Source organism: Lissotriton vulgaris, chromosome 7 (assembly GCF_964263255.1).
Source record: "Lissotriton vulgaris chromosome 7, aLisVul1.2, whole genome shotgun sequence".
Classification (NCBI taxonomy): Eukaryota; Metazoa; Chordata; class Amphibia; order Caudata; family Salamandridae; genus Lissotriton; species Lissotriton vulgaris.
The window spans coordinates 458171785-458195599 of NC_141695.1; the positions used below are offsets into that span (position 1 = coordinate 458171785).

Genomic DNA, 23815 nt, shown 5'->3' on the forward strand with positions numbered 1-23815 from the left:
GTACAGGTTGTGTTGGCACTCTTTGAAGAGTAGTATTTACCTTTTAGCTGTTCTTGGGTTGGGCAGGACTGAATGGGATATGCAACAATAAGACAGGATGCTTGGTTCGTCCTATCTGGTGGCGGTAAGAATGTGAGTTTTGCAGTATTACCTTGGCAGTTCAAATTATGATGATGCACCGCATTCTCACCTGGAATGTCAATGGTTTGTTGGACCTATCAAGAACGGTGTGCTCCTCAAGGCAGGACAAACTACACAATTCAGACATACTCTGCCTGGCAGAGACCTGCCTCATGGGTAACAAAGTCAATTTTTGCTCACCTGGGATTCTCACAGGAGGTTCATTCAGGATTTACCAGACGTTTTAGGGGGATAGCCATCCTCCTTGATAGCCACCAACCTCTGCAATCACAATAACTTGGTACAATAACCTAGGTCGATATGTGTAGGTCACTGAATTGTTCCATGGGAGACCGCTATATTTGATTAGCTTCCCTTACCTGACAGTGACTTTTGTGGAGGTTATGGCATACTGTTCCGCAACTACCACCAGAACCTTGGTTTCTAGAGGAAAACATTTATGGAGAAACCATGACAGGTGAAGGGGTCCCTGGGGTTTTTCAAAAAGGCACTTTGATATAGGAAAAAGTTCTGGGACCATTGGGACTGACTGATATGTGGTGAGACATCCGCCCACAGGAATGCGGGGCTTCCCTCTGTGGCTCATGGTACGTTCTCCACCCATAATTATTTCCTGTTGCCAAACTCGGAGCAGTCGGGTTGCTTGAGAGTGAATTCTTGTAAGAGGCCTCTCTGATCACTCACTGGTGGAACTTATTCTTTGGGTGGACCTGAAAAAAGCCTGCATGGAGGTGGCATTTGAGTGCCTGGTGGTTGCAGGCCGAACAGTGCAGAACACACTTTAGAGATGCTTTTGAGGCATACTTTAGGGACAATCTTGGGCAGAGGCGCTGACTGCAGACGTGCTGATTAGCTGTATTGTAATGTGGTGACTGATAAACACACACAGAGGAGCCGGGAAGTGTTACACTCATGGATATTTGCAGCTCACCTGTTTTCCATCCCCTCTACTTTTGTCCATGTTACTGATATCCACATTAGTTTGCTTCAGTGATGCCAAATAACTAAGATCAAAAGTCCTGCGAAGTCACTTTCTGTGATGTCACTTCTTGCAACACAATATGCAATTAGAGGGGCCTCACATCTTCCCTTTCGCCCGGGGCCTCAGAAGTCCTAGGACCGGCCCTGGGAACAACTGTTCGTTGTATTGGCATATGTTGAAAAAGCCCGTTTCCGACGTGATTATTTGCAGTCTTCAGTTTTTAGAAGGGAACAACTGTTCGTTCTATTGGCATGTGTTGAAAAAGCCCGTTTCCGACGTGATTATTTGCAGTCTTGAGTTTTTAGAAGGGAATAACTGTGCGTAGTATTGGCATGTGACAGTCAGCATTTTGCCATTAACATCGCATGCGTTTTAATTGTCCACTTGTTTCTGAAGAGGTTCAACGAAGCACACGTTATTTAAGAAGAGGTTCAACGAAGCACACGTTATTTAAGAAGTGGGGCATACTCGCATACAGGTTTTTAGTTTGCAATTTTACCGATGCTGAGGGGAGATCATACAGACAGGCGAAAGTAGTGTTGCAGCATATGCGCGTGCGTGGTGAAATACGCATGCGCAGATTGTACGGGGAAGATCATCCAGATGGGAAGATCATTACTACAGTACACCTGCCGACCAACGCGGACGTCCCGAGTTCTTGACGTCACTGCCAGGAAGTAGACGGGCCTCGCACCGCTGAGAGGAGCAGCTCGGCCGGGCCGGAAAGAGGACCGAGCTGGACCGAGCAAGTACCTTCTGCACCACTAGGGGCCATTCTGCCCGCGGCAGACCCAGCGAGGTCCCCACCGACGACGGCAGGACGTGTTTGCCCCTCCCGTCGAGTACCCAACCTTGGGGGGCATTGTTTCTAACTCGGTGCGGCGGGGGTGAGAAGTCAAGGTGCGTCCCCCCCTCCCCAGTTGTCAGCATGAGATCGATAGATCCCCAGTTGTCCGCATGAGACCGAGAGAGGTCTCCGACGTGTAGTCCTGCTGCAGCTGCCCCTCAGTGCAATCGCGGACAGCTGCTGGATCACCCAGGGCATTAAAGAGCCGGAGGGGGTGAGGATTCTCCACAGAGGCCCCGACCCTGCTCCGGATACTTAAAAAAAAAACATTTTTATCATACGCCCTGTATATGTGGCCTCATGTTTGGGGGCACACGGATAATGCACGCGAATTATGACATTAACCTACATGTCCCGCCCTGATGTAATTGATTTTTAATGTGTACCTCAACTATTGCATCTTATGCCGTACTTTGGTGTCCTGCATGGTCGTGATAACAGGTACTGTTATTCTTCGAGACTTCTCCATATTTACTTGTTGACCTCAGTAGAGGTCTAAATCAAATAAAAAATCTTTGTGTTGTTGAGGTAATGATGTTCTTGTGACGGGCCATATATATGTCTTTATATTATCGTCCTATCTATGATGTTATGGTTATGACAAGTGCAAAGCAGAAAAAAGGGATCTGTGAGCCATGTTATGTCTATTACAATTGCCTTATGGCACAGTGAGTTATGAACTGTGCTACTTATGAGTAATCACATAAGTGCACTTTATGTGATGACCATTGCCTAGTGGCAAAGTGATTTGTGGTCTAACGTGCTTTACATACTGCAAAGTAAGTCTTGTAACTTTGGTCTATGGGTCGTATATGCATTTGTAGGACAAGTGCCTAGTGGCACAGTGATTTATGTGGTCTATGTGACTAAAGTGTTTTCATAATACAGAGGATATTTTTATATACCATTGTGTTTAGTCTCTTTTGTGGTGTTTGGTGTGTGTGTTGCTTAAATTCATTACATATTGCCTCAGGGATAAGCCTGACTGCTCTGACAAGCTACCATGGGGGTGAGCAGGGGTTATCTTGTGTTTTGTAACTCCTTTACCCTGACTAGAGTGGTACCCTAGATTAGGTGTATAATCTAGCCAACCAGAAACTCTGTTTCTAACTATGGCCATAAGGCGTCGTGAGCAGCAGAAATGAGATGTTGTAAGGATAATAACTTCTACCTAAAGTTGCTCTTAAATAAATCTCCTGTGATCTCCAGCTGCTTGAAATAACTCAGTTTAAAGTGTGTACTACACAATACATGTGCTTACAGACCTAGTGATTTATGACTGCTTCAAGGGAGGGGAACAGGAGGGGGTAATATCAACTCCTGTCAGCGGTCAGACAAAATATTTAATATTGCACGGCTCGCAACACTATCTTTGTTTTCCATGTAGTATGTGGTTTCCTGGTAAGGAGCAAGGCTTGGTCCAAGTAGAGCAGTACCCCCCTTTATGATTTGTTTAATGTGTGGTTCACAGGTGATTAATCCCTAACCTAGCCCCTGCCTGTGGAAAATCCATTACCATGCGTAGTTGCTTGGCCATGGAGGGATCTGGCATTCAGATCGCAAGTGCATTCTGAGATAAAAGGCAAATAATGGGCCTGCATTGTCTTCACCAGCCACAGGAAGATCAGACCACAAAACTAAACAACAGAATCAAAGGAAATTTCACCACTCAATCAGTCAATGATGGCACTTATAAAGCGCACTACTCACCCGTGAGGGTCTCGGGGCGGGGGGGGGTGTTGCTACTGCTCAAATCAGGTCTTGAGTCGCCCCTGAAGGTTAGTAGGTCCTGGGTGTGCCGTAGGAGGATGGGGAGAGTGTTCCAGGTCTTGGCGGCAAGGTGGGAGAATGATCTGTAGCCGGAGATTGTTCTTCGGATGCCGGGGACGGTGGCAAGAGCGAGGTCGGCGGAGCAGTGCTGGCGGTTCTGGGTGTAGCAGGTGAGTCGACTGTTGGGGTTAGCTGGTCCTGTGTCGTGGAGTGCCTTGTGTGCGTGGGTGAAGAGCCTGAAGGTGATCCTGTTGTTGACGGGGAGCCAGTGCAGGTCTCTCAGGTGGGGTGTAATGTGGCTGTGTGGAGGGATGTTGAGGATCAGGCGGGCGGAGGCGTTCTGTATCCGTTGTAGTCTTTTCAGCAGTTTGGCCGGCGCTCCTGCGTAGACGGTGTTTTATAGCCCAGCCTGCTGCTGATGAGGGCCTGGGTGACCGTTCTTCTTCTGTTGGTGGGGATCCACCTGTAGATCTTGCGGAGCATGCAGAGGTTGAAGCAGGAAGAGGAGACAGCGTTGACTTGCTTGGTCATGGAGAGCGTTGAGTCGAGGATGGTTGCGATCGTGGTCGGTGGGTGTCGGTGCATCTCCCAGGGCAGTCGGCCACCAGGAGTCGTCCCAGGCTGAGGGGGTGAAGCAGAGGAGGAGGCCCTCGTCATGTCTGAGTTCAGCTTCAGACGGCTGTTCTTCATTCGGCGGCAGCGGCTTTCATCCCTTCGTGGAGGTTCGTTTTGGCAGTGGGGGGCTCCTTGGTGAGGGAGAGGATCAGCTGTGTGTCGTTGGCGTAGGAGATGATGTTGAGGTCGTGCAGTCTGGGGACATGGGCGAGCGGGGCCATGTAGATGTTGAACAGTGTCGGGCTGAGGGATGATCTTTGGGGTACGCCGGAGATGATCTCGGTGGGTTCGGAGCGGAAGGTGGGAAGGCGGACGCTCTGGTTTCTGCCGGAGAGGAAGGAGGTGGTCCAATCCAGAGCCTTGTCTTGAATCCCTGCGTTGTGGAGGCGTGTGCGTAGGGTGCAGTGGCTGACCGTGTCAAAGGCGGTGGATGAAGGCTGCGGTTTCGGCGTTGTGAAGCAGGGCCCTGATGTCATCGGTGGCGGCGATGAGGGCAGTTTAGGTGCTGTGTTGCTGCGGAACCCGGACTGGGACGGTCCAGGATGTTGTTCTCCTCGAGGTAGCGGGTCAGCTGTTTGTTGACGGTTTTCTCTATGACCTTCTCCGGGAACGGGAGCAGCCAGATGGGACGAAAGTTCTTGAGGTCCCTTGGATCTGTCTTGGGTTTCTTGAGCAGGGCGTTGATCTCAGCATGCTTCCAGCTCTCCGGATAGGTCGCGGTCTCGAAGGGGAGATTGATGGTTTTTCAGAGATGGGGTGCGATGGTGGTGCTGGCTTTGTTGAAGATGTGGTGAAGGCATGGGTCTGACGGGGAGCCAGAGTGGATGGTGTTCATGATTTTGATGGTGTCCTCATTGTTGATGTTGGTCCAGGTGAGCAGGGGGTAGTTGTGGTGGTGGCTGTGGGATCTGAGGTGCTGTTGGGGTGGTGGGGTTGTTTAAGCTATCGTGGATGTCGGTGATCTTGCGATGAAAGAAGGTGGCAGGGTGTTGCACAGGTCTTGCAGTGTTGGGATGTCGTTGGTGTTGGGGTTGGAAAGTTCCTTCACGATGTTGAGGAGCTCTTTGCAGTTGTGTGCATTGTTGTTGAGGCGGTCCTTGAAGGAGGTCCTTTTGGCGGATCTGATGAGGTGATGGTGTTGGCGGATGGCGTTCTTTTGGGCATTCTTGTGGGCTGCCTGGTTCTGCCGCGTCTGTTCTCGTTGCCATTTTTTTTCTATTTTTCTGCAGACTTCCTTGGAGGTCTCGAGGTCTGCGGTGAACCAGATGGCATTCTTGTTGGTGCATCTGTTGGAGAGTTTCTTGAACAGGGCAAGAGTGTTTGTGCAGTGTTTGGCCTGTCGTAGGGACAAGCCAAAACAACAACATAAATAAGTGCTACTAGTCCGAAAACCAAATTAAATGTGACCAGAGATGCAACTCCTTCATACCCCTTCCAGTGGAATGCATGCTGGGTTGGCATTCCTTGTTAGTGCAATAAGACATCTATCATAAAACAACATAGACGTTGGTCTGCGCATCTGTGGCTACACAGTGAGCAGGCAGAGTCTTCTTGCATGGCTGCCACATTGCTTCCAGGTAAAAAGCTAAGTATTGTACCATTAGTATTGAGCTATGCTTTGTACTTTAAAATGGTAATTTTCAAGTTTGTTTTGGAAAGAACACAGCCACCTATGAGAACGGCCCACCCACAAGAGACATTTATGATTTCATAGGAAGAGCCCACAGTTTTTTCTGCCAGTGAGTAAACTTGATCAAATTGGCAAGGCTTTATGTAGTAAACCAAACTACACAGGAAGTAGGTTCAAGTAGATTTATTCATAGGAAGAACAGCTTAACAACCACAGGTAGCAAGAGATGTCTTCATCATGAGTCCGTCAGTAACCCTCAAACTCGTTGCTAATGAACTGTGGGCCATTGTCTGAGATCAGTTCCTCCGGTAAACCTTCCCTAGCAAATATCTCGTCAAGAAAATCAATTACTTGCTCTGAGGAAGTTTTCTCAACAATTTTTAATTCAGGCCACTTAGAGAAGTAGTCAATTAGAACTAATGCGAACATTTCCTTACCAGACTGATAACTGAAAGGTCCAATAATGTCAATTGCTAACCTTTGCCAGGGACCATTAGCGTACTCAATAGGAGAAATATCCACAGACATACTCTTCACAGATTTGTCACTCAAAGAGCATGGAGAACAATTCCTGACCCAACTATCTACCATAGCATCAATACCAGGCCACCAGTAGTGTTCCCTAATCCTTCTTTTGGTGCTGGACATGCCCATGTGACCTTCATGTGCCAACTTGCAAATTGTTTCTCTTAATCTTGTGGGAGGTATGATTTTATCAGATCTGACAATGATGTCTTGACATAACATTAAATCATCCTTGACTTTATAAAACGATCCCAACTCACCAGAAAGCTTCCTTTCTTCAGGCCAACCTCTAATCAAAAACTGCTTAACTTGATTCAAGACAAAGTCATTCTCCATAGCTGCTGACCAATCCTTCTCTGAAAGAATCAAAGAACTCTCTTGATCTGAAATTATATTAACATCTGCAAACGAGTACGCAACATCACTATCAACACTGTCACCTACATCTACACTTGCTGGAAAACGTGACATGCAATCTGCATGAACATTTAAACGTCCTGGAATATACACAACCTCACAACGATATTCCTGTAATTTGGCTGCTAGCCTCGCTAAACGAGCAGTAAGAACTCTTCCACCACCTGCAGCTAACATAGTGATCAAAGGCTTATGATCAGTTCTCAAAGAGAATTTTGTCCCCCACAAAAATTGTCTGAAATGCTGAGAAGCCCAAGTACAAGCAAGCAATTCTCTCTCAATAGTTGAGTAGTTCTTTTCAGCGTCACGTAGAGCTCGAGAAGCATACGATACAACAAACTCACCAGATTTATCCTTTTGCATTAAAACAGCCCCTAAGCCAACATTGCTTGCATCAACATAAACGATACATTCCTTACCCACTGAGTAGGGTTTCAAAAATGGGGCTTCAACAATTTTGCGTTTCAAAATTTCAAAGGAATTCTCTTGTTCTTTGCCCCACTCAAACTTTGCATTTTTTTTAAAAAGAATCCTCAAAGGATGCACAATATCTGAATAATTTTTTACAAATTTACCATAGAATTCAGTCAATCCTAAAAAAGAAAGTAACTGTTCCTTTGAATTAGTAGAAGATGCATTAACAATATTTTGGACATGGTTAACTTTGGGTTTGATTCCATACTTTGATATTTCATGTCCAAGGTACTCAACCTTGTCTTGTCTGAATTTGCATTTGTTATACTTCAGAGTAAGACCCTTAGATCGAACTTTTCCCAAAACAATAGCTAAGTTCTCATCATGCTCAGTATAGTCTTTCCCAAAAATCAAAATGTCATCCTGGAAAGCTATAGCCCCCTTGCAGTCTGTCAATAATTCTTTCATAAGACGCTGGAAGACGGAGGCTACACTTGCCAACCCGAAAGGCATGCGTAAGTACCGAAACATACCTTCTGGGGTGACAAAAGCAGTTAATTTCCTTGAGTCTTCATGTAATTCTACTTGGTGGTAGGAAGAACAGCTTAACAACCACAGGTAGCAAGAGATGTCTTCATCATGAGTCCGGCAGTAACAGTCTACCGTCAAGGGAAAGCATTCTAAGTTACTAACACTCTACTGAGTGACATGGGAAGGTTCCAGATGACATCAGGTCATGGAATACCACACTTTAGAGAAGAGTGCCTCATTTAAATAAACATGTTTTAATTGCTGCAGTGCACCGGGCAGTTTGTTAGAGGAAGGGGCTCACATCGGAGGAAAGACTGGAACTGCTGTGCTAATAGCAGGTTGAACCACGGCAATGAAGAGCTGAAAAACACCTCACTGCTTCATTACAAGCGCGCTACGCTACACATACTTACTTTATTTATGCTCCCAATGATCTTTACTTTTCAGTTCGGCGACTTTGCTCATCCAAAAGTGCGCAATGCAAGCTTTCGACGAGAGGTTCTCATGAAGGGAAACGTTTTGGAGTAACGATGAGGCAACACAACAGAGTCAACACGGTCACGTAGGGAAAACATTAGAAGCCACGAACTGCTAACGTTAGCACGCATTTTGCTGCGGCCGGAAAAAATAAGTTTCTTTGAAAAAGTTGTTTTGAGCTAACCCCGAAGCACAAAAGAAAGGCACGCAACCGCCATGTTAAATCTACAGAGATATGGCTTATTGAAGAAGAAAAAAATATATTTAAAGTAAAAGCGTGATGTTGCGGCCAGTGGCGGTTTCTCATCCAGGGCATTGGGGCTCATCCCCTTTTACTTTTGCCCTACTCATCTCCAAAAGGAAAACAAAAGTTGCTGTTTAAAGTTTTTTTTAAAATCGCAGGCTGCACTCACGCAATCACATCATTTTTTAGGTCTCGCCTAGGCAGTGCATGCTATAGTAATCTATATGTTGGGTGGAACTCTCCCTATTGCCGGGTAATATCTTCTGCTGCTCGCCATTTGTTTAACGTTGGCATACCTCTTGTTAGCTGGGTTTTTACTGGCTGTTGATCCGATACTGACTTCCGTTTAGTATGGAAGCAGCAACGCCCAACTACTGTTTTTGTCCGTGTTTGCGTTTGATGTGTGTTTGAGGGGAACTTTCTTTTACGTTTATTGCAGCCCAGCATGCTGACTTGCTGTTAATATAGGAGGTACACTCGTAACATTGACGCTCTTGTACTCTGGACCTTTAAATCCTTTCACGCTAACGTAACCGGTTATCGTCATCACCCTCCACGGGTTCCCCCCAGAAGCGCGGTAGCATTCGGTTAGATGAAATGGAGATCGCAGCATGCTCCATAGTGGTTTGTATGCTGAGCCGCGGGCTGAAGCAGTATGGTATTTCTATATTTTTGGGAATGTCTTGTATGTCGTGTCACCTTCAGGCATTGATCTTGAAGCACAATATCTATTTTTCACCACAGTGCACAGGATAACGCAATTACGGTAAACTTCACTGAATGTAATCGGTAAACGCGAACCACAGCATGTTAATGTTGTTGGTTAAACTGGACTGAAGCGTGCATCAGGTTTTTTTTTAGCTCGAGCAGTATTCTAATTGTCATTGTGGAATAAGCTTAAGGCTTCACAGGGAAATGTGATCCTGATAAACTTCACCGAAAGCAGTTGGCAAATGCCGACCTGACGTGTTAACGGTTCTTACATTGGGATTAAGATTGTAAGGTTTTAAACTCGCGCAGTATCATGGTGGCAAGACCATCTGGGTAGTTATGTATGTACGTCCGAGCGCGCTCAGCATAGGGAGTGCATGTCATTTCAAAAACATCAGTTGTATTTTTAAGCCCAGATTTAGCTAATATTAACTTTGTTCAGGCTCACCCCGACACACTTGTATTGGATTATGCTACTCATTAGAATTCTTAGGTGCTGATATTTACCTACATTTATATTTCTTTATTTTATGATAGAGACCCTTGAAATAGGGTCATCCGACCCGGAATGCATTGGGTACAGGCATACGCAATTAGCCATTATTTGATATATTGGTAGAATATTCAGTAACATCACTAGAGTAAACACAGAATTTTTTTCAGCAAAAGTAAGACAAACGAAGAGTGTGAATAAATAACAGTGAAACCTAATAGACGTGTGATAAGAGTTTCATTTAAAATGTGCGTTTGTGGTTTTGAAAAGGAAACCATTTGGTTTGTATGTTCAATGCATCCAGGGCAGCAAGTGGGGATCCGCTACCAGCCCATAGGGTCATAATATCTTTAATACCTGACCCTGCTTGATACAGGGTGATGTCCACACTTTGTTCTTATTTCTTGCTCCGTGGGTGATCCTTTTTTGTCTGATTAAGTGACTCCATTCAAGTGGTCTTCAGTGCCTTCTCTCATTGCTCCCCACAGTGCTACTTGTGAGGATGATGATGATGATGATATCCTAAAGGAGTGAAATGGGGGCGTGGCTGCTGATACTCTGCCCTCGGCATGAGCTGCAGGTGGCTGCAGCCCGGACAGGAGCTGCTGAGCAAAAGGTTCTTCCTCAACTTCGACAGACTGGTGAGTGGGCTTCGAGGTGCTTCTGTCATAGTGGTTAATAATTCATACCTGATATCAGTGCCTAGAGGAGAGCAGCTCCTTTCAGAAAAAGTCCCATCCCATTGGTATCGAAGACATGGAGAGCCTGTCCATTCCAGTTCGGTCCAATCCCCTGCATCGTTTCATTGTTCTGTGCTGCTGTTTCTCGTGACGCACACTTTGTGACATGCATCTGGAATGTTTTTGTTTTTACCAAAACTATCCTTGTATTTCTGCCATGGAACTTGAAGTACGTCTAAGTGACCAAACAAACATATATAGTGTCACTGAATCAACTATTGACAATTCACATCTCCTAAATTTAAGTTAGCGTTATAATCTATCCACTTTACAGTGTCTCAAATTATTTAACTATCACAGACATTGCCCTGTTTGGGCGACTTTTTGAGATGCACTTGACATCATGTGTCAGTGATAAATTTCATGCAGTGGCTAAAAACTGAGGACATATGTGGTTTCGAGGAAGAGTGACATCTGACAGAAGCTGGAAGATGCCCTCTTCCCCACCCACTCCCCCCACCATTTCCGGGGTGCTCCTGCTCTGTTAAGAGCTGTAAAAACTGTCAGGAGTTGACGTAGAAGCCTCCATGCTCTTATACCACAGGGCTGACCGTTGTGGAGCATTTCAAGGCACACCCATGTTATGCCTGGCCTCTTACACCCTTTTATTTTCAAGTGTAAACCTTTATGGTCGCAAACAGTACAAGCATTTGCAATGCAATAGGTCTCGCATTTACGCAAGTTTAAGCTATTGGCATTGTCGATGACAATGCCTTTTATTTGTTTTAAAAAGCAAAACATAAATAAAAGGCATTGTCCTTTACAATGCCAATAGCTCAAAACTCGCGTAAATGCGAGACCTATTGCATTGCAAATGCTTGTTTTCCTTGCTGGGGCCAGAAGGGCTGCAAACTGCCAGTCTGACACTCAGGCTGTGTCAATGATGCCTAGTGACGCTGGGCGAACTATTTGCTGGGCTGACGAGCTCACAGCCCAGAGGCCTTTTAGGTCATAAGCTCGGAAAAAACACACAGTTCAAAGGACCAATCTCAACTCCCTGATGACGTTGGGGTGAAGTTAGCCCCGGGCACTTCAGGCTAAAACCCTGTAGTGCCAAGGCATACCGTCAATCAGGAAGTGGAGAGCATGGTTAGCCCACCCATTTCCTACTCATCACTGGAGTTGGTCCTACCCTGTGACGAGTTGACAAAGGGTGGGGTAGAGGCTGCAGGCAGGAAGTTGAGACCTGGACTCTGCGCAGTTTGTCATCCGGATTCTTGAAGACACACCGCACAGACTCGAGGTGTCTGCTTCCTGTCCTGCATTTTGTGAGGGACACTTAGTTCTGTTGTATCGGTGAGTCACGCGTGGGTGGCTCTAAACAGTGATGGACTGTGGCAGCCATGGGCAGGCCCCTGGACCTGGTGGTGGCGTGGAAGGAAGGTGGTGCAGGGTCACACTGCAGTTGTCTGTGACTCTAGCCTGCAGAGTGCAGATGGTGCCTATGAATCACTAGGTGAGTGGTTTGTATTTTGCGGCTCCATCTGTCCCTGTAAAAGTTTAGTTCAGCAATTGTGTGTGCTTTTCGCCTCCACCTAGCCTACAGACATGCCATGAATATGAGGGAGAGTGTATGGTCAGGCGACAAGCAGAGGTCTGACTGGCGCCACCTTTTTACACCAAGCTCGGTGGCCATCCATAGACGGAACCAACACATCAACAAATGACCTTACGTTCTACAGTGATGGGGTGGAATTCTGACAAGACACAATTACTAAACGTGTGCAGGCACACACAACTGGTACTTCCAGTGCTGATAAGCATTCCGTTCCTATGCCTAACTTCAAATACAAGCTCAATAAATATGGAAATAAATCAAGGTAACGCGCCATTAAATACAAAAAAAAATGAGACTATAACATTCGGGTTGGGATTTCATAATTAAGGGCATTTTAAGGGGTTACTTTCTTGCATGGTGCAATATTACGATAATTATAACAGCTACAAAATTCTATACGTACGTGCCTTTTGGAAGGGCACACTGGTTCATTTCATTAGGCAATGGATTCCATATGTACATTCATTTGTTTGCAGTTTGTGTTCAGTCTGCGGGGTGTGAATGTTTAACTCTATTCTACAAGCCTAAAATCCTCTGTGAAGAGAGACGACTCTCTGTCAGCTTACTTCCAAGTTCATCATGGACCCTCTTTCAGCAAACACTATTACCAGTCTGAAGTGTCTTTAGTATTCCACACAAGCCCCCAGGCACATCCCTCTCAGAGGTTGAGCTGACACCAAGCGCTGCCTGACTCGGAGCACTACGTTCAGAGAACTCATTTCAGGCCCCGGGGAACTTCTCTGTACACAGTGGCTTTTAAATGCATCGGTGAAGGGGAGTTCTCAGTGCTCATTACAACTCCCTGAATCCATCAGAGCTGGTGTGAGACTCACACCAAGGAACTGTTAAGCTCTGAGGCAAAGCTAGACAGAAATTGCTACAGGAATGGACCGACCCGGCTCCCTTCTGGAATTCAACAACCAATTTCTATACAGGAATCACTACATGCAATTAATCTTTTCCTAAGGGCTCACAGCTTTAACAGATGTGCAAATAAAGCACTGCCTTCAACCAATCAGAGGACACTGCTTTTATTAAATGTATTTATGAAGCTGCAATATCGTATTAGGGTGTTCCTGGCGCTGGGATGGAAGAAAAACGCTTGCACAAAAGCCAGATTTTCGACCGTAAATATCAGCGGGCCTTGATTATGGAGTCCTCTGTGAGCAAAGCTCCGAGGTATGCACACAATTATGACAGATTCTAAATAAGTCGGAGGTGAGATAATAATTACAAGGGATGACCAGATGCAATGATGCAGTTGTCGAGGAGTTATAACAGTTACTTGGACAACTGTACGTCACACTTCAATGGGCAGGAAAGGCAAGGCTTTAAGGAGCATGCACATAGACGTCAAAAAGAAAAACAAGCATTTGCAATGCAATAGGTCTCGCGTTATTGAAGTTTGAGCTATAGGTGTTGCATTATTTAGCAATGCCAATAGCTCAAACTTTATTAATGCGAGACCTATTGCATTGCAAATGCTTGTTGTTAGTTTGTCGTGCATTTTTCTGCAGTTTTACATGTGGCAATTGCCAAACTCGACCCAAAGACACAGGTAACGGTTTTTGTACAGATGGCATTCACACACCTAATTGAAAGTTTTTTTTAGTATAACTGGTATTCTGAACACACATATTTCAAAGTACTTTCATCATAAGCACATTAATGGTTTTTGTACTCTTGATGAGTTGTGGTGACATAAATATGGCTAAGATCATACAGTTTAAGTTATGAAGCCCCGATTTATCCATGGTAATTGAGTCTATTAGTCTTTGCTGTGTTGAAGCTTTGGTTTTTCACCTTTTCTTTAGTTTTTATATGGTGACTGCGAGAACTTAACCTGAAGGCAACCCTAATGTTTTTTGAACAACTGGCATTCTTTTTTTATTTTTTATTTATAACCATTTTTATTTGCATTTTGTTATTGTTTAACATTACAATCATGTCAGTACCAGAGCACACATTTTTACCCCCGCTCCCGCGAACAACTGGCATTCTTAACTCACATATTTGATTTGAAATGCTTTCATATGCTAAAAGGAAGGAAAAGGGATTTGGTGAGATGTTTGCCCGAGTTCGCATAATTTGAGTGGGGAAGCTCTGATTTCTCCATGTTTTCTAGTTTCATTTTGTACAAATCGGTTAGTAATTGAAAACCAAAGGTATTGCTAATGTTGCTCAGAACTTGCTCTATAATAACCTGAGCCAATTGCGGGGTCTACATGACAACTGTCTTGTCTTTTAGTGCACTATTTGTTCATATTTAAAAACTCACTTACGTAAGCACTTCTCTGTGCAGTGCTGCAAATGTAAACATCGTTATGATTCCCCATATGTTGTAACATATAGGGAATTTAGCAGATTTTTATGGTGAATGCGTTTTTAGCTATGAATATCCTGGGACCTAATGACACCTACAAACGTTGAACCTTGCTTTCGTATGGGCAGTAGAATAGAGCAATAACGGTGGTGCAGTTAAACATAATTTTTTAATAAGATTTGCTGAGAAAATGGTCATTGGCTTCCCAAAAAATGCTGTGCCACACCCCCATAACATGCTCGGACGAAAGACCAAACTCAGCGACCACTCTCAAACTTCACCAGCCGCCACTGAAGGGCACCTGTGAATTTGATCACTGCAGCTGTTCTCCGCGATATGAATGGCAAGACAGTGCCAGCAAACACTCCATTACAAGTTGATTAATATTATACGTATATTCGTCACCTTATCAAATAATGAACTGCATACAAGTGCAGTCCACCTACTTAAGGTGTATGGTGGATACCGTTCTCTGTGCACTAGTCTCATATAACTCAGGAAAAGGTAGGTTTCTCTGTCCCCACCCAGTCCCCACCTTGCTGCTCTCACAAGTGCTGAGCTATCCCTCATGATTCTGTAGAGGCAATTTGTCACTGTATATCCCTTTGTCTCCCTCATTTTCAAAGTATTCTGCTGCAGCCTTGAGTGCATTCTTCCTCTCTGGCGGGGGAACCGTAGAGGTTGTCAGTAATTCAGTTAGGAGAGGTGTGAGTAAATCCGAAATACCTATATATAATCGATCCACTTTCTTCGCCAAAATAAAGATTATTCACAACGTACTGCCTTCTGTGTGCCTGGGTCTTCTGGTCTGAAAAGCCAGAAAAACTGTGTATATGTGTATATATAATATCAAGACAATCCATTTACTTTCTTTTAAGGTAATGTCTTCTATAAATGTGATATAATTTTAATCAAAGTGTTATTGTAATAGAGTTAATGTCCATGTGCATCAGTGTAGTGTGTATGTTGCGAGTGTGTGCTTCGTTTGGAGTGATTGTCTATGTGTATCTATTGTTCTGTCTTTTTTGGGAGTTGTCCTGTCTTATCTGTTCTTCTATCATTAGTAGTATATTTGATTTGAGTTTTTGGTAACCATTGGAGCAAGTGGTAGTTGACTACTTTGTGTAAATTCATGACCTGTTCTCTTCACAATACTGATGTAATTTTGTTTCTAAGGTCTGCAGTAATACTGATGATGGTGTTGGTTGTTATTACCTTTCCTGCAGTGTGACCCTTGATCACCTTCGAGGCACCGACTGCAAGTATATGAGGATGGAGGAGATGGGCCTTGGGCAGGAGTTCTATAGCTGGCACCAATTTAGCACTTTCTTTGATGACTGGTCTGAGAAGCATAAGGTTCTTTTCATCATCGCCAGCTTAAAAGCTCTCACCTCATTGCGCCAGGTGACCTTGCCATACATTACTAATATCTCCAAGACCTTGCGCTACCGATACGTGCGCCTGGTTTGTAAGCACAGTGGCACCTACGTGGGACAGAGCATTGTTCGTCGCAACCAGAAGTGAGTACTGCAGCAACTGTTGCTATTATTTCATGTTTAATCGTGGCAGATGGCTAGCCACCGCTGAAGCACCAGGCTCTAACGCTTGAGACAGCATTGGCAAATTCCATTTTTTAATTATTTGACATGAATGTGTTCTTTCTTGTAAAGGCTCAGCATTGTGTTGCATGGTAACCAGATTTTACTTTCATTTGCATAGAGTAATTGTGTATAGTGAAACAGTAAGCCATACAAAACTGTAGAAGTAAAAGCATGTGCTGTTTTACTGATGCTCACTTAAGTATGCTAAATTACATGGTATTATGTTCATTAATGTTAATAATTCATAAGTGGTTGTGACTAAACAATGAAGCGCATTAAGAAGTGAAGGCAAACTCTGACGTTGTTGTGAATCGTTGGCATTGCCTTGGTTGCAGAGAACTGTTGAGTGCATTCAGGAGAAATGGCTGTGCATGTGTTTTAGTAGCTAGTAGTGTAGCAGTCCGGCCACAGCAATCAATCGGCGGTGCAGCATGGACAAGAGGAGTGAGGACCTCTCTGCACCCAAATCGGGACCTTTACGTACTACTTGCCTGATGTTTTTCAGCGTCCTGAATTTTATTCTTAAACAACTCCCTGAGAATCCTGGACGAGCATCAAGGCAAATGTGACCCTGCTCTATCCGATGGACATGGGATGAGATCTCAAAGCTATGTGTGGCTGTCAAAGCGAGGAACATGGCTCTAGGCTATATTTGGGAGAAGCAGTTCAATCGTTTCATATGCCTTTCACATTAGGCCAAAGGTCTTCAAATTGGGAGGGGGGGTCTTAAATATTTTAGAGGGTGTGTTTAAAGGGGGCACCAGGCTCTGGCCAAGGAAAGCATCATGCTGATAATTGGTTATTAGTAAAACGAGCATTTGCAGTGCAATACGTCTTGCATTTGCAAGATTTTGAGCTATTGGCATTGTAAATGACAATACATTTTATTTATGTATTTAAAACCAGATTAAAACTAGGCTTGACCAGATTGCCCCCATAAAGAATTATAGGAAGACCGGCAGCCATCTGGTATAATGATCACCTTAAAATTGATCTGCCGACAGGCGGAGTGGAAATGAAGGAAGACTTACTCGGACGAGGGCAAATCTTCATGGAAGGCTGTAATAGTGGACTACAGGAAGCGAATTGATTTAGTAAAATCAGAATACTTTGCTAACATCATTCTAAACTCTAAAAATCACTCCAGAACTATTTTTAAAATAGTGAATGATATGGCTGTACCTGATTGCACCCAATCCAAAATCTTGCCAACTCAAGTTTTGTGTGACAGCTTAGCAACCTACTTTACGGAGAAAATATGTAACATCATTGATGGTTTAAAGATGAATAATGTTTCCAGGAAAGATGGCTTCACCGTAGAAACCAATGTGCCACGAGATAGAGGAAAGATAAATGGGGCAGAGTCAGACCCTCGACCTCCTTGAACCACTTTGAGCCACCCTCAGAGGAAATTATTAATAGAATTGCCATGGGTATGTCATCAGGTTCCCCTTTAGATACTCTCCCACCCAAAATCTAGAAGGAACTGGGTTCTGAGCTCTTTCCCATTCTGGGTCAGATTTGCAATAGCTCCCTAACTTCTGGACTAGTACCAGCATGCTGGAAATGGGCTATGTAAATGTAAATGTAAATGTGTTTCGATTTATATAGCGCACTTTAATCCAGGGGTCCCAAGGCGCTTGCTTAGGGAACCCGTCCTGGTATTCCCCTGTGAGATATCTCGGCCGGGTATCCACAAGGTGAAAGCCAGGCATCCCGCCGTGAGGGGCCGTAGTGGAGATTAAGCAAGCTACTGCCCAGAGTTGCAGAGTGTGACCCCGTGAGTCGAGTAGGCACCGGAGCGAGAATTGTCGAGTCCGTGGAATTTTTGAGCCCGAGACCCGCCGAGGCGGGTAATCGAACCCTGGTCCACGGCCGATCTCAGCTTCCGGGTCTGCCGCCTCTAACCACTGAGCCTCGCTATTGTCACTCCACTCTTAAAAAAAAGCTACACTTGACCCGACCTACGCTGGTATCTACAGACCAATTTCCCTCTTACCATATCCGATTAAAATCATCGAACGTCTGGTCAGCAAAACTGTCTCCATTCCTGGAATCCAACTCCAGCGTAGATGATCAGTTTGGTTTTCGTCCTGGCCATGGAACGGAGACTGCTCTGATGACCGCGTTAGATGATCTTAGATTGCGGGCAGACAGGGGACAATTTGGCATTCTCATTTTGCTTGACATGTCTGCCGCTTTTGACACGGTCAACCATGACATCCTGCTAACAAGGTTAGAAGAGGTTGGGGTGGGTGTTGGGGACGGCATTAGAATGGTTCCGTTCTATTTATCTAATAGGTGTATTTGGTGTCTCTCCCGCCGTTTCAATCAAAATTTTCCAATGTCCCCCACGGCGGTTCTCGGGGGTCGGCGATAAGCCCTATTCTCTTTAACATTTATATGAGACCCTTGATTGAAATCATAAAGGCGCATGGTGTGAAATTGGTGAACTACGCCGATGACACTCAGCTCTTCTTCTCCCTAGAGGGGAATCAGTCAACTCCTCTGGCGATTTTCACAACTGTATGCAAGAGACTGCTCATTGGCTATGAGCCAATTCACTTCAATTCAACTCAGACAAGACTGAAGTCTTATACTGTGCAGTGGGGAAAGTCCCTCCCCCATTTCCTGACAATTTCTGGCCTTCCTCAGCTGCTTCTACTTTGGTCCCGGCTTAAGGAATGCGTAATTTGGGAGTTATGCTGGATGCTAATCTAACCTTTGAAATACATGTAAATAAGTTGATGGGGGGTTTGTTTTTCCCTGATCAGAGATTTGAGTAAGATCCTCCTGCTGTTGCCAAAGATGGCCAGAGCGCCGGTCATTGGAAGTATCATCCTCAGCAGGTTGGATTATTTTAACGCTCTACTATTGGAGGCCCCAAAATTTCTAGTTGATCGTCTCCAAAGAGTCCAAACCTTGGCGCCCAAACTACCACTAATGAAACCACGTCGCTCTCAGGCTCCTTGGCCCTTGCAGAACTTCATTGGTTACCATTAATGCAGAGGGTTCATTTTAAGTCTCTCTGCTTGGTCTTCAAGGCCCTTCACGGTTTTGAACCCAAACCTCTTCACGGGACCTTTGTATGGTATACTCCATCAAAGTGCCTTCGTTCTTCCACAGCCTGCCTGGTGAGAGCTCTTAAAATTCGCAAAGTTAAGTCCGGAGGCAGGGCGTTTAGTTCGGCCGCTGCCAAACTTTGGAATAATCTCCCTTTAGAAATCAGGCAGTCTCAGGATCTTCTGCAGTTTAAGAAAAAGGTTAAAACATGGCTGTTTCCTAGAACCTGACAGCCGGGAGGCCTTTCTGTTAAATCTATTCTGGTACCTTCCACTGATCGATGATTCACATATCATAGCGCCAAGATACCCGTAGGGTGATTGTTGCGCTCTATAAATTCTACATACAAATACAAAAAAAACTGCAATAATAAAAGGCATTGTCATTTGCAAAACCAATAGCTCAAAGTTTCGAAAACATGAGACCTGCTGTATTGGAAATGCAATCCTATCCCATGTTCCCTTTTTTTCATTTCTGAAAAATCTGTGAAATTCCGTATTGTTGTGGTCCTTATATGCCCCGCCTCATTACACACCCTAATCTGCGACGGAGCGCTGTGACTCCGTAAGCAAAAATATTCACTTGCTTTCTTCATTTTTATGGTACTTTTGTCCTAAACATGAAACAGAGTGGAACGCAACAGAAACTTCACAATGTGAGACCAAGCAGAGTGAAGAACTAGAACCAGAGGAAGCATAAGTTATTTGCTCTCCGAGGCATACTAAGATGGAAGAAAGATGAATGTCGAGAAGGCATTGATTCCAGAGGAGAGGGGCAAGCGCATCAAAGATCTAGAACCAAGATGAGGCACCGGAAGAAAGAGTACAACAGGACGAGAGGGACAGGTTGGCCAGCCCGGGGGATGACTGAAAGCTGCATCTCTTAAATCAGCATATTTGAAAAGAGCTGCAGATATACTTGAGGTTGTATGAATATGGTATTTGCATAACGCAAACCTAGCCGTCTACAACGGTCCAGACAATCTACTTAAACAGAACTTTTTTTTATAAAAGACAGAAAGTCCCTGTTAAAAAAAAATACAGATTATCTGTATTCTTTTTTAACATTGTCTTTCTTCGTTTTAATGATCAGCCAGGGATCATTAAGACAGCTATAGAACCCACCTAAAAGTAATTTCTTCTTATATGTGCTCTAGACAAATAAGTAGAACTAGAAATTGGTATCAACCCTAAACACAGAAGGATTACATGGGAAAATCACTGTCACAGGACTGCACACATCCACTGAGTTCTAAGGCAAGCTAAACATACGAAAGACACAAAACACCAATGTTTCAGTGGCGGTGCACTTTTTTTCAGGTTACGAAAGCGCAAAGGAAAAAAATATACTGTGGATCTCCCATATCACAATGTAATTGAGGATGCTGGTCTCTCTAGTGCAGGTTAAAGTAGAACTTGACCCCTGCCGCACCCCCAGACTCCTATAACTCTTACCATGCAGTTGAAGTGTGCCGCCACCTTGTAGTCGGGGGTTCTTGTACAGCACACCGCTAACTGGGGTCTGCTCGCACTGATGGCAAAAGCCGCAGGCACCCTTTAGTTTTTTCCTTTCGCGGCCATGGTGCTAACTCAGGAACATGGCTGACAGAGGTAGATCTGCAGCCAGGTACTGCAAAAAAACTATGAGGGATCAGACATTCAGTGCGCAGCCGTCTGTGCTGTGAGTCACATATTTCTGTCAAAAGCTCCCAATTGTTTAGCTGCAGGCATAGTTTTGTTTCCAAGGCAGAGTGAATTAGCTGAAACCAGCTGCGCGGGAGAGATAGCCACGCCCCATCCGTGAGATTTAGGTTTCGATTTTGAAGTAGGCGGGATAAAGCAGCGGCACGTTCGCATCTGTCCAACAGTGGGCTGTGTGCATCGCCCTCATGAGTTATGGTATTGAGAGCTGACAAGGCTTACGAACGCGACTTCGGTTGTTGCTTTATATTTGCATAGATGCCAATGACACTCCCTATAGCGAAGGATTGACACCCCACCCCCTCCTTTTCAATCAGTCCAATTGTGCCACGGAGACGCTATTGTTAAGTGTGTGAAATCCAGTGTGGGTACTGAGAGGCGGGAGACAGTCACTGCTCGTGCCTGCACTGACTGGTGCTGTGCGCGAGCACAATATCCAGTCCGAGGACTAAAAGCCAACAGAGAGAGCCACTAGGACTGCACACCAAGGCGGAAGAGACGCAGCGAGCCAAAGAGACGGTGTGCACTTGCACATCTCCAGTCTGGGTGGACGAGGCAAACGGGAGACTGGGAGGGAAAAAACATGCCTCCCTTGCAATGAAAAGCGAGCGTTTGACGCGTGCCAATCAAAAGCATGGGTGGAGCTTCTACCCCACTTCCGAAGCTAACCCGACGACAATAGATCTATCTCGTAAGCGAGCAGCGCATGCGCTGCATCGCAAGACAAGACCTAAAACCAGCAACTCCGGTGCATGCGTGCTAAGAAAAAAAAGTTAATGAAACCTTGTGCGCGGTCCTGGACTGTTTAAAATAAGTTATTTGCGCATTATTGGTTGTGTACAAGGGTGAGCGGTCTGGACTGGCAGCGGAGAAAAATAAAAGGGAATTAAATGCCACAGTGAGAAATAGGCTGACTACGTAAAAGTAATAGCGCAGCAGCCTGTGAAGAGGGTGCCTTGGTGATGAAATAAATGCTGTAGTCAGATATAAGCGCACACATTGTGTAGTGTGCGTCGTGATGATAAAATGCACACCGTAGACAGTAATTTGCGCACATACTGTGTAACACAAGCCCTAAAAAAATAAGTAGTTCCTAAAGGAACAGGTACACAACCACAACGTAATGAAACTGTAGTTGGCCCAGTGCTCCACAGCGAGAAACGGTACTGACGCTTAAGTAGCCCAACCAATGAGGAGCTAGCACAGGAGAGTGACGTAGGAGTAAACCAATAGCAATCTGCAGGCAGGATTCCCTCGGTATAGTGATGATAGCATGTTTTCCAGACAGCGCATGCACTTTCTATGCTCGACCTAAAAATGAACTGCACTAAGTAACTCTGTAATGAGCCATCACTGACATCTATTGTCATTTATATCCTGGCTGGGAGTAAACGTCAAACGAGAAGGAACTCAAAATAACCTCACACATCCCCCCCCCCCCCCCCCCCCCCCCCCCCAGCCCCTCACCCAAAGTGTGGATACTTATACACTTTAGTAAAGCCTCGGCTGACACGACTAACCCTTGGCTGACAAGACTAGTATGTTTGACAAGCATGTATTTGCATTTTTAAAAGGGATAACAGAATTTAACTGCAATGTTCAAATATGTTTAAACCTATTTAAACTGAAGCAATTTAACAGAGTAATTGTGATATATTCTGGAAGAAGGGTTGTGATGTGTGTTTTTATTTTCTGTACATGGAGGAGGTGCATGGCGCAGCATTAAAAAGATTGAAGACCACTGCATTAGTCTATGTAGTTTCGTAACTTAACTCGATGAGATTAGTGTCTTGAAACAGTATTACCCAATTCTAGCCTACTGGATTTCTATTTGTGACAGCACTGCACTAGATGTTCTTAATACCATTAAAAAAAAATCAAGGATCAGACAAAAGTCTGATTTCTCCTTGAGTGGTGAACAGGGTTACAACCAGAAAATAATTCTCAGTTTCTATCATTTAGCAGGACTACTCTTCAATTATGCCTAGGCTTTCCTAATTCACACTTTGAGGTCAATTACGATGTCATTCTGAAAGGCTCCTAATCGGATTAGAGTCTGCGGAATCCGATTTGAAGCCCGTCTTTCCGACTCACTCGGAAAGCTTTCAGAACTACTGATAATGTTCAGAAAGCATTCAGATTTTCCGAGTCAGTTCCGTATGGCATTCGAAGGAACCGAGTTGTTCGGAGCAGACTCTTATAGATCAACGGACCGTGTTTCCGACCAAGTGATTACGATGTCCGATTCAGACAGCCTTTACAAATCGGTTGTTCCAACACGGATTGGCTGCCTGAAACCGACTTTAGGGCCCGGAGCGGGCCCCCCTTCACCCAGAGCCTTCCGAATGGTGCCCATGGGGGTACCCAAGGTTCCCCTCTTTGCAACAATGCACAGTGTGTCAGGAACCATGAGGTCCCTGCTGCGGAGTGCAAGGTTTTCCCAAACCCTCCCTTTTTTTCAATGGGAGCCTGCGTTCTCGTTCGGAACACAGGCTCCCACTTGAGTCAATGCGAGTCCGACCGAACGGTGTTGGGAAGCATCGTAATGGGCTGGTCAAACTCGCAGTACCCGATCGATTAGAAACTATTCCAAAACGGATTGAATTGGATGACTTTGTGACTAAAATCTTAATCGGCCCCTTTGTGTTTGTTGTGTAAATTCGTTTTTTTCTCCGGATTTTCAGTACTTGGAAGTATTGGTACTTACAGTGTTTACTTTTTTTGTGTGCCGTAAAGCGTTATCAGGGCAGGTGTTTTTCCTGTGCTTATCAAGAATTATTCTTAACGTTAGTCCTTCCCTCGTTCATTCCTCTTGTGATTTTGTTTTTCTTTCCTTCCTTTACTTTCCTGCTCTTGATCCTTTTCTTCTACCCTTCTCTTGAATCTGCCCTTTCAGGTAACATTTCATTATTTCTCATAGCATATTTTTTTTATAAAGCACTCGGACTGCTCTTCCCAGTAAGCGAGTCCCACCAAACGTCATTGATGTGCATGTCTTGAGATGTATTTACACCTCATTCATTTTTGATTTCG

The 23815-nt window shown here is 44.8% G+C and overlaps 1 protein-coding gene across 5 annotated transcripts in view; it reads left to right on the forward strand.

Annotated features, from left to right (window-relative positions):
- The first annotated feature begins 1780 nt into the window (after window positions 1–1780).
- Window positions 1781–23815, forward strand: part of LOC147701859 (uncharacterized protein ZSWIM9-like) — a 43387-nt gene continuing 21352 nt past the window's right edge. Inside the window, exons 1-3 of one of the 5 annotated variants that reach the window (XM_086930486.1) lie at window positions 1781–2411; window positions 10286–10438; window positions 15595–15938. In XM_086930486.1, coding sequence (XP_086786612.1) covers window positions 10367–10438; window positions 15595–15938 — 416 coding nt within the window. In that variant the 5' untranslated portion in view covers window positions 1781–2411; window positions 10286–10366. The remainder of the gene's footprint in view (window positions 2412–10285; window positions 10439–15594; window positions 15939–23815) is intronic. The other 4 variants (XM_086930489.1, XM_086930490.1, XM_086930487.1 and 1 more) reach the window with 4 other exon arrangements.